The sequence below is a fragment of the Perognathus longimembris genome, chromosome 24 (assembly GCF_023159225.1).
Source record: "Perognathus longimembris pacificus isolate PPM17 chromosome 24, ASM2315922v1, whole genome shotgun sequence".
NCBI lineage: Eukaryota > Metazoa > Chordata > Mammalia > Rodentia > Heteromyidae > Perognathus > Perognathus longimembris.
In genome coordinates, this window is record NC_063184.1 from 13,140,289 (window position 1) to 13,155,783 (window position 15,495).

The 15,495-nt window shown below is 39.4% G+C and overlaps 1 protein-coding gene across 8 annotated transcripts in view; it reads right to left on the reverse strand.

The window, feature by feature from the left end:
- The window catches only part of Sec24b (SEC24 homolog B, COPII coat complex component), a 69,688-nt gene that overhangs the window by 3,436 nt on the left and 50,757 nt on the right, over window positions 1–15,495 (reverse strand). For all 8 annotated transcript variants that reach the window (XM_048333341.1, XM_048333344.1, XM_048333343.1 and 5 more), the window contains 12 exons: window positions 14,969–15,081; window positions 10,665–10,783; window positions 10,521–10,576; window positions 10,072–10,278; window positions 8,294–8,417; window positions 7,775–7,933; window positions 7,425–7,598; window positions 6,199–6,309; window positions 3,957–4,132; window positions 3,270–3,407; window positions 2,457–2,561; window positions 1,378–1,470 (listed from right to left, as the gene is read on the reverse strand). In XM_048333341.1, coding sequence (XP_048189298.1) covers window positions 1,378–1,470; window positions 2,457–2,561; window positions 3,270–3,407; window positions 3,957–4,132; window positions 6,199–6,309; window positions 7,425–7,598; window positions 7,775–7,933; window positions 8,294–8,417; window positions 10,072–10,278; window positions 10,521–10,576; window positions 10,665–10,783; window positions 14,969–15,081 — 1,575 coding nt within the window. The remainder of the gene's footprint in view (window positions 1–1,377; window positions 1,471–2,456; window positions 2,562–3,269; window positions 3,408–3,956; window positions 4,133–6,198; window positions 6,310–7,424; window positions 7,599–7,774; window positions 7,934–8,293; window positions 8,418–10,071; window positions 10,279–10,520; window positions 10,577–10,664; window positions 10,784–14,968; window positions 15,082–15,495) is intronic.

Consider the following 15,495-nt stretch of genomic DNA (forward strand, 5'->3'; position numbering starts at 1 on the left):
AACCATGGACCACAGTCTGCCGGTTCTCTGCCTCCTGAGTAGCTTAGATTACAAGTGTGTGCAGCCACATCTGGCCTCCTTTTGAGAGTCATATACTCCAAGGAATAAGGTAAATATTCAGCTGTATTTGTTCTCCTAGTGGCTAATCAATGATCCCAAGCTGATTTTTGTAATATTCCATTTTTACCATAGCAATTTGAAGTATTCTTCATGAATTAAAATGCTTTCTGCACTCTTAACTGGCTCCAGTGATTTGCTTATTGTGCCAGTGTCACAATACTTAAAGAATTGCAGCTTTAGATAAGGCTACTTAGTAAGACATATTTGTAATTTACCTTTCCCCTCTGTTAACTGTTCTTCCTTTTCAAATATTCCCCTAATACTCTCATTTGTTATATCTTTGAAGTGGGAATAATTTTCAGAGCAAAAAAAAAATAAAACAATTGCAATAAAGATTAAATGAATGTCTGAATTTCAGAAAAAAGAACGTATTTACAATACTCAAGAATAAAATAGGCCTTTTGTTTCAATTAAAGATACTGAACTACTTTCAAAATCATATTCCTTGTTGGTTAAGGCCTACTTTAAAATACAGCATTTTTAAGTCATTAATCAAAAGAGTAGTATAATATAATTCTGCAGATAATAATTTAAACTTGCTGGGGAAGAGTTTGGCAGGTCCTCAGAAAGTTAAACATGAAAGTGGTCACATGACGTGGCAGTTCTATTCCTCAGTGTAGATGCGACAGTGCAAAACATGCACACAAATGCTCATGCAGCATCATTCACAAAAGCCTCCCAAAGAAACAATGTAACCATCCAGCCAGGGACTATCTTCAGTCACATAAAACAGAGTACTAGTATAAGCCAGGCATGCATGAAGTGAAAGAAGCTAAATACAGAGGCCACATGTTGAGTCATTCAATATGACCTATCCAACAACAGCAAGTTAATAAATTAAAAAACCCCACAGTACTAGCTGCCAGGGAGAAAGCGAAGAGGAGAACTATGTAATAAAAATAAATGTCCTGAGATTAGATGGTGGTAATGGTTGTAGAACATTGTGAATATACTAAAAGCCACTGAAATCATACGCATGAAAAGTTAAATTCATATAAACCTTAACATTAACGACAAAGTTAAACGTTGGCCAAGCCAGGTACTGGCAGTAGCTCATGCTTGTAGTCTTAGTTATTCAGGAGGTTGAGTTCTGAGGCTCATGGTTCAAAGCTAGCCCAGGTAGCAAAGTCTGTGATAATCTCATTTCCAATTAACTGGTTAGAACACTAGCCTTGAGCAAAAACCTCAGAGTCAGTGCTCAGTCACTGAGTTCAAGCCCTAGTACCAGCACACAAGAAAAGCCTAAAGTCCACTGACCATCTTCTGTGGTATTGATGCAAAATTAGGACATCCAAGCACTTCCTCTATGAAGTTATTGTCACAGCCTTTGCCAATCCAAATGTAAAACACCTAAAAAAAAATCAACAAAATATTTAAATGCCCCAATAGTGAACATTAGTTAGTTAATTCTTACAATTATCACGCACAGCTGTATATAAAAACAAGTTAAAGAACATCAATGAAAGCTGTTGACACACAGGGAGCTGCAGAGGTGAGGATGGAGAAACAGGCTCTGCTGGGGAAAGTGGGAAGCTAGCTAGAGGGAGGTGAGCTAACAAGAAGGAAGAATACGGTGAGAGAAGAGTGCCTGCATGTATGGAAACTCAACAATAAAACCTGTTCAGATTGTTTTAGGAAGGCAGAGTAATAGAGAACTTAAGTTGATTGGAATACACTGTAAACATGGAGAAGTAACAACAGAACCTACCTCACTGCAAAACTAATGTACAACGAATACGAGAATTCATGAGAAAAAGAGGTCAAATGAATTACTTAAAATACAGTAGGCAGAAACATAAAAGAAGGAATGAAACCTGAAATTGGCAAAGACTGGAGCTACACAGAAGGATCCAGGTAATGGTTTACATCTCCACTTAAATATCAAGTCTTCTTATTACATGTATTTTACCTACTTCACTGGTTTTCCCGCAGGAAGGAGATGCTGTATTTCAATCACTTTTTCTATTTTCAACTCTTGGGGCTGTCCTTCTTCTGTGGCTATCCAAACCGTTTGAAGCTGTCTGACCATTCTAACACCCTTTACCTGCCCTGCTCCTTCCAAATAGCTACTTCTTAACTGGGATATCTTCAACTGGTATAATGTGAACTAGATAATCTCTTGAGGTCATTTTGAATTTTATGATTCTCAAGGTAAAACATTGAGAATTCATCTTGTTTCTCTACTGAGCACATGCAATCAGTGATCATAAAAGTGGATTAATCTATGATAATAAGATGACGTGTAGGCTGACATGTGTCCTCATCCCTCCCAGCATGGTGGCAAGTGTCCCCTGTGGGCCACGGGAACAGGGAAACAATGTGACAGAGGTGCTTACAGAGCCGCAGTCCATAAGGAAAGCACCTTCTCTCGTCAGCTTCTCTGCGGACAATTTTTGAAGGGGTGGTTGAGGCACTACCCTGTCATTAACATGTATCGCACCCTGAAAAAGAAGGTACAAAGTGAGTGAGCTAACATTCTGCCACCACACCTGGGAATTAGTGGCCACTAACTCTATGACATATTAAAATGTACCATTTGAGAGTTTTGTAGAATGTAAAGAATACTAATTATATATTAGCACTTTGGCTGTAGCATTAAAACAATCAAATGTACTCAAAATTTAAAAGTAAAAACACAAATGGATCTGTTCCATTCATTTCCCTTTTTGGTGTCAGAATATATTAAAAATATGACTACTAACTCTGCTACATAGCAAGGTACATTTTTACATTTCTTTACTAACAGGTTACTATGCTCAGAATTAATATTAATGTCAAAGAATATTGTCTATCAAGAAAATCACTCTAGGGCTGGGGATATGGCCTAGTGGCAAGAGTGCCTGCCTCATATACATGAGGCCCTGGGTTTGATTCCCCAGCACCACATATACAGAAAATGGCCAGAAGTGGCGCTGTGGCTCAAGTGGCAGAGTGCTAGCCTTGAGCAAAAAGAAACCAGGGACAGTGCTCAGGCCCCAGGACTGGCCAAAAAAAAAAAAAGAAAATCACTCTACTCTTTAGCTTTGGAATAACCAGTATGAGTTAAATTACTTCACATATGAAATTCCATAACTACTGACTGATAATTCTTAAATGTACTATTACCACACAAGAGAAAAGATTGTAAAACAGTGACATCAAACACATACCTCGTCTGTCAATCTGTCTATCCTGTATAAGTTGGGATGAATCATTTTCATCAGGTGAACAAGTGGCTGAGACTTGATCTGACACATGGCATACACACGGTCATCAAGGCGAGTGCTCGTGCCCGTTCTGAATGCTTTCTATAAGGAAAAAGTCAAACACACAGAGTAGAGAAATTCCAATCAGAGAAGCAGCATGTCTTCAAATTGACAAGCCTGGACTCCATTTCAGCTGACATTTACTAAGAAAGCGAGCAAGTGTCTCTGAGCTATATTACCACTGTAAGAAAAAGAGAAAAGAATACTTACTTTTCAAGGCTGGGGTGAGGATTAAATAACATGATGAATGTCTTGGACACTTATTGTGGTGTTCAAAATAATGGGAAGGTAGTAAAAAACTAGATCCCCTCCTTATTCTGTTTTCAGAAGCACATATTAAGAGTGGGCCAAGACCACATTAATACTCACATGGATGATGGACTGAGAACATACATATGGTATCACCAGAGTCAAAATGTATTTGTATTCCTTCATTTCCCACTCATGTTTCCCTATTCTTCAAAAGCACAACGTTGAAGTGCATGAATCCTCCGGTTAAGTATTAAAAAGCAACCTCTCAACTTCATTTCTCCATGTAGGCAATCTGAGATTTTTGTAAACTTTATTAAATATAACAACATGTAGAGCTACCTGTTTGAGAAGGGCCAAAACATAGAGTGGGAACAACTTGAGGGAGCCGGGAGCAATGAGCGCCGAGTGCTGTAAGTTGGAGACAGTAGAGCCGTAGGCAGACAGCGAGTCCACCACGGCGTTCACCAAGGCATCCCTCGCATCTGACAGACTGGAGGAGACGGAGCGATCCACAGCTGCAGAGCAACCCAAACGGAAGGGTACTTAGCCATGAGCTCCCTGTGAGCATCCCGAGAGAGCACAGAACGAATCACCAAGACACCAACAGAATGCATTTCATCTGTCCCCTCAGTACACATCAATTCATTACCTATTTTCCTAAACCGAATATGTGCTATCAGAATAAGTCTAAATTCTTCTATTCTTTGGGACACTTGTTTGTTTTAATCTCTCAAATCCAAATACTTGGCTATTCTTAATAGAAAGAATGTACATTATGCATCTATTTCTGATAAAGCCCTGGAGAGCTTCCATTACTTAAAGCAAAGTCACATGTGTGAAGAACCATTTTTTGATTCCTGCATGTAAATCACACAATCTAAGTAATCTCTTATGATCCTCTAAAATCTTCTTTACAAAGCATTCCAGGTCAACAGATTAAAAAAAAAAAAAAAAGAGGGCAAGCTGAACTTTTTTGGCTGGTACAATATTAGAGCTTGAACTCAGGGCCTGGGCACTGGTCCTTTAGCTTTTTCACTCAAGGCTAGTGCTATACCACTTAAGCCACAACTCTAGTGTCTTACCGATTAATTGGTGGTAAAGGTTCTCACAAACTTTTCTGCCCTGTCTGCCTTATAACCACAGTCCAGATTTCTCAGTCTTCTGTGTAGCTAGGATTACTGGCATGAGCTATCAGCATGTGACTAAACATGTGTTTTCATAAGACATTTCAAAGCAAATATAATATAGTAAAATAAATATATTTAATTTAAAATGAAACGTTCTAGGGCTGAGTGTAGATTTAAGCATTTAATCACTGTGACACGGGGGAGTAGGTGGAAGGATCATGGTTTGAGACCAGTCCTGGCAAAACAGAAGCTTGTGAGACTCCATCTCACACCCGGCTGTGCTCAGTGGCAGCCACCCCAGCTGCCAGAGAACTCAATGGCATGCAGCTGTCGTCCAGAGAGACACAAAGAAGCAGAAGTAGATGTCTTCAGCACAGGCATAAGGCAAGACTCTAGCTGGGTGCTGGTGTCTCATGTCTATAGTCCTAGCTACTCAGGAGGTTGAGATCTAAGGATCACAGCTCAAAGCCAGCCTGGGCAGAAAAGTCCATGAGACTCTTATCCCAGTAACAGGCAGAAAAGTGGCCCTGTGGCTCAAATGGTAGAGTACTACCTTGAGCAAAAAGGCACAATGCCCAGGCCCTGACTTCAAGCCCTGCTGCCACCACCACTGCCACTACCACCGCCACCATCAACAACAACAAAACCAAGACTCGACGTCTAAAATAACCAGGTCAGAAAGGGTTGAAGCCATGGCTCAAGTGGCAGAATACCTAGCTTGAGAGGCAAGGCCCTGAGTTCAATCCCAGTACTAATGAGAAAAATGAATCTATTAAATAAATATGCCTATGTTCTAAAAATAAAGGTATCGGGGGGAAAAACATTATGGTATACATAATTCAAACTCTAGACAGAAAAATGACACTTGGAAAATTGAAATCCTGAGAGGAGTGAGCCCAGCTCAGTGGGGCGGTGCTTGCCCAAGTGTGTACACAGCCCTAGTTTCCGTTCTCAGCAATGCACACCTGCGAGAAAGGTCCCGAGGAAATGCTATTATAATTTTGCCCAAATGACTCCAGATCTAAATTGGAAAGAACAAGGCTCACTAATAGTCTAAATTTTTATCAATAAAGATTTGTGAAAAACAAAACACCATATTGATTCCTGAAATTAAATGGAAATGCCGGACACAGACTTCTGGTTTTAGCACCAATAGCTCAGTGCTGAGCTTAGTCCACTGTATTACACTTCAGTTTTCTCATACGTTCAATTTGAAGACATTTAGATTTTTTAAAAACAGTTTTTAGCAATCATAAATCCGAACAGATTGCTAAACTAAGAATTAGTAAGGAATATAAGAACAGATTAATCTGCTTTATGCTACAATAATTGGAAATGTACAATGAGGGATTGAATGAGGGACTGCGAGGGCAGAGCACAGCCCACCTTCACGTCACTGCCTCGGCTGGCGAGCTGGGCTTGGTTGGCCCGCTTGCTCCCTCGCTCTCACTCACCCATGTTTGCCAGCAGGCAGATGGCGGCTTGAACATCCACTCCGGCATACACGTCTGCTAAGGAGCTCACCACCGGCAAACAAAGTGTGTGCACTCTGATCCTCCGCTCACCTGAACAAATGTGCACAGAGTGATAACAAGTCTTATTTCAGTTACTGCCAGTTCAGTTTTTGCCAGATTAAATCATCAACAGGACTTTGAAATGTATCTCCAAGTTTTAAAATGAACATGGTTAGTGTGCTCTTCTGTTTCTACCCTCTTGGTACTAGAGACTGAACCCAGGACCTGAGTGTGCTAGGTAAGCATTCTCACACTGGCGACATCCCCAGCCTGAGTAATAAGTGCCCAAGAAAATGAAACACTCTCCAACTATGCACACTATGACTATGTAAGACATGAGTAGTTGTAGCTGAAATTTACATTCTAGTTTTTATTTTAATGTTGATATTTTTAATAACCCAACAGAATCAAGTATAAGAAAACTTAGGCTGTCAAAATAACAAATAAATACCTTAATTTACAATGCAAAAATTAATTCAAAGAAGGGATTTAGCTCGCCAGAAATGTATTACCCTTAGAATGCAAGTTTTCCCTGCCTGTACAAAACATAGTGTGTTATTTAGAGATTTAAAAGTTAGTGTTAGGCAAGAGTGCTTGCCTCGTATACATGAAGCCCTGGGTTCTATTCCCCAGCACCACCTATATAGAAAGTGGCCAGAAGTGGCACTGTGGCTCAAGTGTCAGAGTGCTAGCTTTGAGCAAAGAAAAGCCAGAGACAGTGCTCAGGCCCTGAGTTCAAGCCCCAGGACTGTCCAAAAAAACCCACAAAAACTTAGTATTAAAACCAAAGAACTTAGCTGGGCACCGGTGGCTCATGTAATTCTATCTACTCAGGAGGCTTGAGACCTGAGATCAAGGTTCAAAGCCAGCCCAGGCCAGAAAGTCTGTGGGACTCTTATCTCCAGTTAACCACCAGAAAACTGTGATTTTCTCAAGTGGTAGAGCTCTAGCCTTGAGCTGAAAAGCTCAGGGACCGGGCCCAGACCCAGAGGTTGAGCCCCATGACTGACAGAAAAACAAACCAAAAAAAGCCAAAGAACTTATCAGAACACACTCTTGATTAAGTGCTGAAGTTGCATTAGTTCCCAGTGCATCCATTCCTTCTCCTCACTCCACTAAGCAGAAGGGGCTTCTTGCAGGCCTCACTCTACTTCTGACAGCCTTACCTTTGCTTGACGTGTATAACAGTGCCGTCTGAAAGCACACTAAGGAAGTATCCGTCAAACTTTCCTCAATGGATAATTGCACCGCAAACCCAGCGTCAGGATTGATGTTGGCAAGAGATAATAAGTCAGTGGAACGCACAAAGAAATTTCCATGGAAAGTATGCATTGAAAGACCTAAGAGACAGAGAGTGTGGTACAGAAGATGAGTAACAGCAGTCTCTAAAGTTACTTTACAAAAGAAGAGTCAGCACTTCTGATTTTGAATCAAAGGAGGCATTTTAGACATTGCTTACTGATAAAACCAAATGGGGAGATCACAAGTAACAACACACACATTTACAAGTTTATACCTTTAGTGCATCTTATCCTCATGACAGCTTCAAATCCAATTTTTCTTGTGAGATAGCGCTTCAGGTCTTTCTGTAACTTTTCTGCTTGTGAAGGGTTGTGAGTATAGTGGAAAGATGGGTAGTAATAGATGCATCCTGCGGAATACTTGGACATGCAAGCTTCAGAGAGAAACACAGTATTAGCTACAGAAGCAAGGATGTTCTACCTGTCTAGCAATAGTACAGATTCTATTATGAAAAAATCTGAATTACAAGGAAAAGGTTTAAGACAAACAACACGTAAGTCTGAGACAATAAAAATATTTATAAAACAAACATATTTACTGTAGAGCACATAAACAAAATACTGTCACTTCATATTTGTCTAGGGCTTGAAAGTTTACAGATAACCCTCACAGACATTAAGCATCTAATTCACATGCCTTTCTCCTCCAAAACTGAGAAGTGTAAAGGACAAGGTCAGATTTAATCATATGCTAAAAATGTATACATAAGCAGATAAATGCAATGACATCTTACCTAGAGAAGCAAGATCAGAGTACTGTGAACTCAAAAGGAATAAATCCACCGCAGTCTGCTGTCCTGAGCAATCTAAAGCAAGTTTCTTATAAAAATCAGTTGCAGGGCCAAGGTGTTGTACTACCTAAGTCAACAGATCAGAGGAAGAGCCAGAAACGTTTAATCACATACACGTTTTTATGTCTCTCTTGTATCTGTTCTACTACCACACTATGGGTTCTGGCACAGATTCCTGACAACAATAATAGCTAAAATTTATAAATATACACTTTTCAGCCTGTATTGATTCAGATGTTTCACATAATTTAATTCTCATATGTACCCCATAAAATATATACACACACATATATTTATAATAACACACACACATACATGTATTTTTCTGTGGTACTGAGGCTTAAGCTCAGCAAAAGGTTTCCAGCCATTTTTGCTTTGTTTTCTTCTCAGATAAGGTCTCACACTTTCATCTAGGGCTGAAATCCTCCTATGGCCCCCTCAGAGCCAGGTTGAATCATTATATTCAGCTTTCTTGTTGAAATGAGGGGTCTTGCTAATTTCTTGTGACTATCTTGAACCTAATCATGACCCTCCTGATCTTTGCCTCCCAAGCAGCTAGGAACACAGACATGAGTTACTGTAACTGGCCTTCCCATAGGATTTTTAATTAAGTAATCAATGAATTAATGCTAGGGATTGCACTGAGAACTGTGCACATGCTAGGCAGGACTCTTACTGAGAGCCATCCCAGCCATTATCTATTTTTCAAAGATAAGAAAAAGGAGGCAAAACTCATTAAGCAACTTGTCTAAGATGACATAGTTATTGAGTGGTGAACAGAACTCCAGACCGAGTGCCAGTAAATGTCAACCCATACTGTTACACAAGTACAAAGATCAACAAGATTTCAGTACTGAATCCCAGCTATTGAAGAGCTAGGTTAAACTGCACATTTTTGTACTTACTTTAGTAAATACATGCTTTACATACCCACTTTCGAGTATTTTAGGAATCTCAGAGTTCATAATGAAGGCCAGCATTAGAATATAGTATAAAGAATGCCTAATTATGCTAAATACATTTTTATAACTAAATGCTGATATCTTAATAGTAAGACTATTGATGGCATTTTTCCCCTCTGCTGATTGGTATTACATCCATAATAAAAACGTTTACTATTGGCATGAGCATCTTAAATGAAAATGGCTCAGGTTTACTAAGTTTTCCACATGTATAATCAAAAAAAACACTGAGGCCAGAATATTAAGCTACAACTTGATCATTAAATAGTCATTTATCCTTTAGAAAAACACATTATTTGTGTGTGTGTGTGTGTGTGTGTGTGTGTGTGACACAATCCTGGAGCTTGACCTAAGGACCTAAACTCTGACCCTAGATTTTGTGCTCAAGGATAGTGCTCTACCACTTGGGCCACCACTCCACTTCCAGCTTCTTGTTGGTTACCTTGAGACAAGAGTCATAGACTTCCTGTCCTAGCAGGGTTCAGACCATGATCTTCATGTCTCAGCCTCCTGAGTAGCTAGGATGACAGGCATGAGCCATTGGCTATTTCCTCATTTTTTAAATAAAAGGATTAGACTAAGTGACATCTGAATTTTTTTTTAAAGCTTTCGCAAACAAAAACAAATTAAAGTAAAATAATCTGAATCAATCTGTTCCTAGTTATTTACTACTACTATTATTATTAACAAAGTTAAAAGAACAATGAACAAGTCCTCACACAGTTGGTAGATATGACAAAGAAACCAAACATAGAATACCTTTGTACTTGACCTCTGATTAGGATCTTCTCTGGACTGCAGAAGTCCTGCACCCAAGGAAGGTAACTGTGTCTGAAATACAGACACACGGCCCCCTGTTGGAGACATTAATTTAAAGGCAGCCTGAAGGGCAGGACCAAGGGCACTGTGTGTTTCTCGTGTATTGGTGAACATATTTGGTAATGCGTTCAATAAGTCTTTTATAAGCTGGGAAAACAAAGATTAAAAGTTGGATTACTGAAAAGATAAGACAATATTCTTTAAAACATTCCAGAATATAGTTTGTGTCACTGCATCTCTGGGGATTGTAAACTGAAGAGTCCACAGAAATTCTATCCATATTGTCTACTGCCTGATATTACCACATCAAGTAAATAAATGTTAATATCTAGCTACCAGCTGAACTGACAGATATATTTTAATATTCTAAGGAAATAAATCAATCTCACCTCTTTGCTTTCATAAAGATTCACAAGTAGACTATCCGGTGTAGGTAGAAAAACATCTATAGGGAAAACAATCAACCAATCAAGTCAAAGGAATATAACAAATTAGAAAACCTTATTTGTTACTTTACGTTGCTGCCTGCTCACCATCTATGTCAGACACAATCAACATCTGCGGCTGAGACAGTCCCTCCTGTAAGTTGTAGAAATGAATAGTGCTGTCAAAGGTCACGAAGCCTATTCTTGTTCGGGAATCTCCCGGAAGCCTGAAGATAAAAATGGCAATTTAAAATTCAAAATAACATTTTATTTCAGAAAATACTGAGATAGTAAGTCATGTCAAACCAATACACTTTAAATTTCAGAGGAGATCTTATCTAAACTTAATATACAACATAAACTAGAAGGATGAATTATTTCATTCTCAGATGAAAGTGTTACCATGTTTAGAATCTGTATTTCCAAAAATGATATCACTATATAAGCAAGAATATGGCCATAGGAAGAAGGGGGATGAGAACTAATAGAGGATAAATATGACAAAAACATATACAGATATGGAAATGTTATGATAAAACCCATTACCGTGTATAACTTAATATATGCCAATGAAAAAATAACTAGAATTGGGCACTAGGGGCTCATGTGTGTAATCTTAACTAGTGAGGAATCTAAGACTTGGAAAATCGTGGTACAAATTTAATCTAGGCAAAAAAGTCCCAGAGACTCCAATTAACCAACACAAAACAAGGCTGGAGGTGTGGCTCAAGTGGTAGAACACAAGCCATGAGCATGACAGCGAAGAGCTGAGCAACAGGTCAAGCTCTGGTACTGGCAGTAGGGTAGGAGGATTCAGTGGGAAGAAACTAAACCTAGATGAAATCTGGCACATGTAGAGTTTTCAATGACAGACTATAGTTTGTTACTTTTTTCCCTCCTGGGGATTGAATTCAGAGTCATGCATTGACAGTGGCAGGTGCTCTACCACTTGAACCACATTTCCAGCCTCTTTTTTGCGTAAGTTTCTTTGCTTTGTTTAGTTTTTGCCAGTCCTGGGGCTTGAACTCTGGGCCTAGGCTCTGTCCTTGAGCTTCTTTTGCTCAAGGCTAGCGCTCTACCACTTGAGCCACATTGCCAATTCTGGCCTTTTCTGAGTAGTTTATTGGAGATAAGAGACTCACAACTTTCTTGCCCAGGCTGGCTTTGAACCATGACCATGATCCTCAAATCTTAGTCTCCTTATAAGCTAGGATTACAGGTATGAGCCACCAGCACCTGGCTAAGGCCTGCTTATTTTTTGAAGCAGTCTTGCTTTAAACCAGGGCTGGGCATCCTCCATGTGCTCCCCATGTTAAGCAGATGACAGACGCTCACTCACACTCTATGCCCGGCTACTGCGGCTCTCTCGCAGCTGGGGTCAACAGGAAGATGCTACCACGCTCAGTTACTGGTTGAGACAGTCTCACGAATTAAATGCCAGACCTGGCCTTGACCTGCAATCCCCTAACCACCACTTCCTATGTTGCTAGGATTTATAGGTTTGAGCCTTAGTGCCTGATGCCAATTTTATTGTAAAATTTTATACAAAAACACATTATGGAAAATTACAACCAACCTTCACAACATTTTCTGTTAGAACTCCATTTTCAAAAACTCAGTGCCATAGTAAAAAAAAAAACAACTCAACAAGCAAATGATCCTTTCCCTTGCCCATCAGGCTTTTCCTATTAAGAATATCTTACTGAATTCTATTTCAAAGCTTCACCAACAATGTTGACTTCAGCCATGTAATTTATTGTTTTAGCAATGCCTTTCAAATATTTTTCGGTATTGAAAGAAACCAAACTAGAATGTGCATTAACACAAGAAGCATCATTATTACTATTAAGGATGACTGATCAGGCTACTCAGATATAATCTGTGAAGTAAACGATTTCAGAAAAGAGAATACAGGTGTGCAGCTTGCCACACCTGATGAAGACATATTGTGTTTTTACATTCTTCTTTGCTGAGTACAGAGGGCCACTGGTTAGCAGCGAAGCATGGGGGGAGGTGACCCACCTCACAAGCCAAATACACTGACCAGCTGGCACGGCCTCAGCGACAAACTCTTCCTTCCCAATGGTTTCCAAAATTAGGGCTCTATACTGTAGCTAGCCTATTACTTTTGTTCTTACTTTCCTAATGTTGTCATTGCCTGCTGTAATCAAATATAAATATTTAAAAAACTATTTCCATTCCCAATTTCATCTTTTTAGTTTTTCCATCTATTTGATTTGCAAATAGTCTCTCATGTTTTTAAGCATAGCCTCTATCAGAAGGCATGTAGTTTCATACTTTTCAGTCTGAGGACAAATAGGAAGTGTGCTGTTACAGTGGTGAGAAGGGCCAGGGGCTCACTCTACCCACTCCACAAATGCATGTGGCACTGCAGAACTTCAGAAACATGGCGGCACTCTGCAGGATTCAGGTTTGCAGTTTAAAGACAAAGGAAACATTTCTCTGCAGAGTACTCTCCCACAGGGCACTGACTGCTAAAACTATTTCTGAATTAAAATATTTATGTGTTTTTTTTTTTTTTTGGGCCAGTCCTGGGCCTTGTACTCAGGGCCTGAGCACCGTCCCTGGCTTCTTCCCACTCAAGGCCAAAATATTTGTTTTTGATATTTGTATTTGCACTAAAGCGCAAATACTTCCATTAAGAATAAAGACACGGGGCTGGGGATATGGCCTAGTGGCGAGAGAGCTTGCCTCGTATACATGAGGCCCTAGGTTCGATTCCCCAGAACCACATATACAGAAAACGGCCAGAAGTGGCGCTGTGGCTCAAGTGGCAGAGTGCTAGCCTTGAGCAAAAAGGAAGCCAGGGACAGTGCTCAGGCCCTGAGTCCAAGGCCCAGGACTGGCCAAAAAAAAAAAAAAAAAAAGAATAAAGACACAAAAGTTCTACATTAGGGCTGGGAATATGGCCTAGTGGCAAGACTGCTTGCCTCGTATACATGAAGCCCTGGGTTCGACTCCTCAGCACCACATATATAGAAAACGGCCAGAAGTGGCGCTGTGACTCAAGTGGCAAAGTGCTAGCCTTGAGCAAAAAGAAGCCAGGGATAGTGCTCAGGCCCTGAGTTCAAGCTCCAGGATGAGAAAGAGATAGAGATAGAGATATAGAGATAGAGATAGAGAGATAGAGATAGAGAGATAGAGATAGAGAGATAGAGATAGAGAGATAGAGATAGAGAGAGATAGAGATATAGAGAGATAGATAGAGAGATAGAGATAGAGAGATAGAGATAGAGAGATAGAGATAGAGAGGTAGAGATAGAGAGAGAGAGAAAGAAAAGAAGGTTGGAGGAAAACTTACAAAGGACATTGTTTCCAGAGATTTGGAAAGATCACTTTTAAAGCTAGTTGAGAGACTCCTTCATAACTAATACTGACAGAGACACAAGCAGAAACTAGGGGCTGGGTATAAACCACTTATCACCTATCTGTACTCTGCTTTCATTTCCATAACACAGCTCACTGCTAAAGCGCCAAAATGTGAAGCACAACCCATTCACTCATTGGTACAATTAAAAGCTTACAAAAATAATTCCCTGCATAAATTATAGCTAGATATCCCTTATATAGGTCAGAGTAAATCTGGTTAACTACATTTTTTTGAGGATATTTCAAATCTCCCTAGTATTTTTCAAGAGTACAACTATATAACTAGTTTTTCAAGAGTACTAACTATAGCCATCACCTCATACAACACATCTCTTGAGTGGATCCTCTTGTCTAATTAAAATTGTCTCCTTAGACCAACATCTCCATGACCCTATCCGGTCCTCAACCATGTGGTGTTCGGCTTTCAGTGCCTGGCTTCAGTTACTCAACATAATTGCCTTCGGATTTAGCCATGTTTGATAATGCCCTCATCCAGATTGCTTATACCCAGGCTATGTTATTCCTTTCTGAGCCACAGTGTTTACGTGATCTAAGTCAGATGGTAACTTTGGAATTATCTAATTTTTTTTTTACTAAACGTTAAAAATTTTAAGTTAAGCTGGGGCCCGGTGGCTCATGCCTATAATCCTAGCTGCTCAGGAGGATGAGATCTGAAGTTTATGGTTCAAAGTCAGCCCAGGCAGGAAAGTTCATGAAACTTTTTTTTTTTTTTATCACCAATTAACCACCAGAAAACTGGAGTGGAGTTGTAGCTCAAAGTGAGAAAGAGCTCAAGGACAGCACCCATGCTATCAAGTCTCCTGACCAACAAAACAAAACAAAACAAATTTTAAGTTATGAAATTGTAAAAACTCAAGTAGCAGGCTCTTTATTTTATGGCAGAAAGTTTATAGATACATATGACTAAATTTAACAAAACCCAACCAATAAATTACAAATAAACACTTGTCTTTTTCTATATTTATATACATATACATAACTGTCAAAAAATATAGTCTTACTTGTCTAAGTTTTCTAACAGTGACTGGCACAAGATTGTCAAGTAGCCAGCTTCTACTGCATTGTGAGACACATCTAAGACAAACAGGTAAACTGCGGGCTGAGGAGGACGAAGCTGAAAGAAAAAAACAACAGTGCAATTTACTTAGAAGGTTCAATTTTTTTTTTCTTTGCATCTGGTTTTCTTCACATAATATAATTTTTCACAAGTTTTTCCATTTCCTTATGAATGGGGCAATGTCATTCTTTCTGATGGAAGCATAGAATTCCATTGTGTATATGTACCACATTTACTTAATCCATTCATCTACTGTGGGGCATGTGCGTTATTTCCATATCTAGTTACTTCTTCTTTCATTTTTTCCCCTATTCAATTTTTTTTACATCAGTGTTACTACTGAATATTTACTGAGTATACTGTACCAGAAATGGCACAACAAAAAAAGATTGCTATTTTCTAAGATATGCCATGCTTTCCTTTAAAATAAAATTCCTTTCTTGCAAAATTGGTTGGGCTTTGAGCACAAGA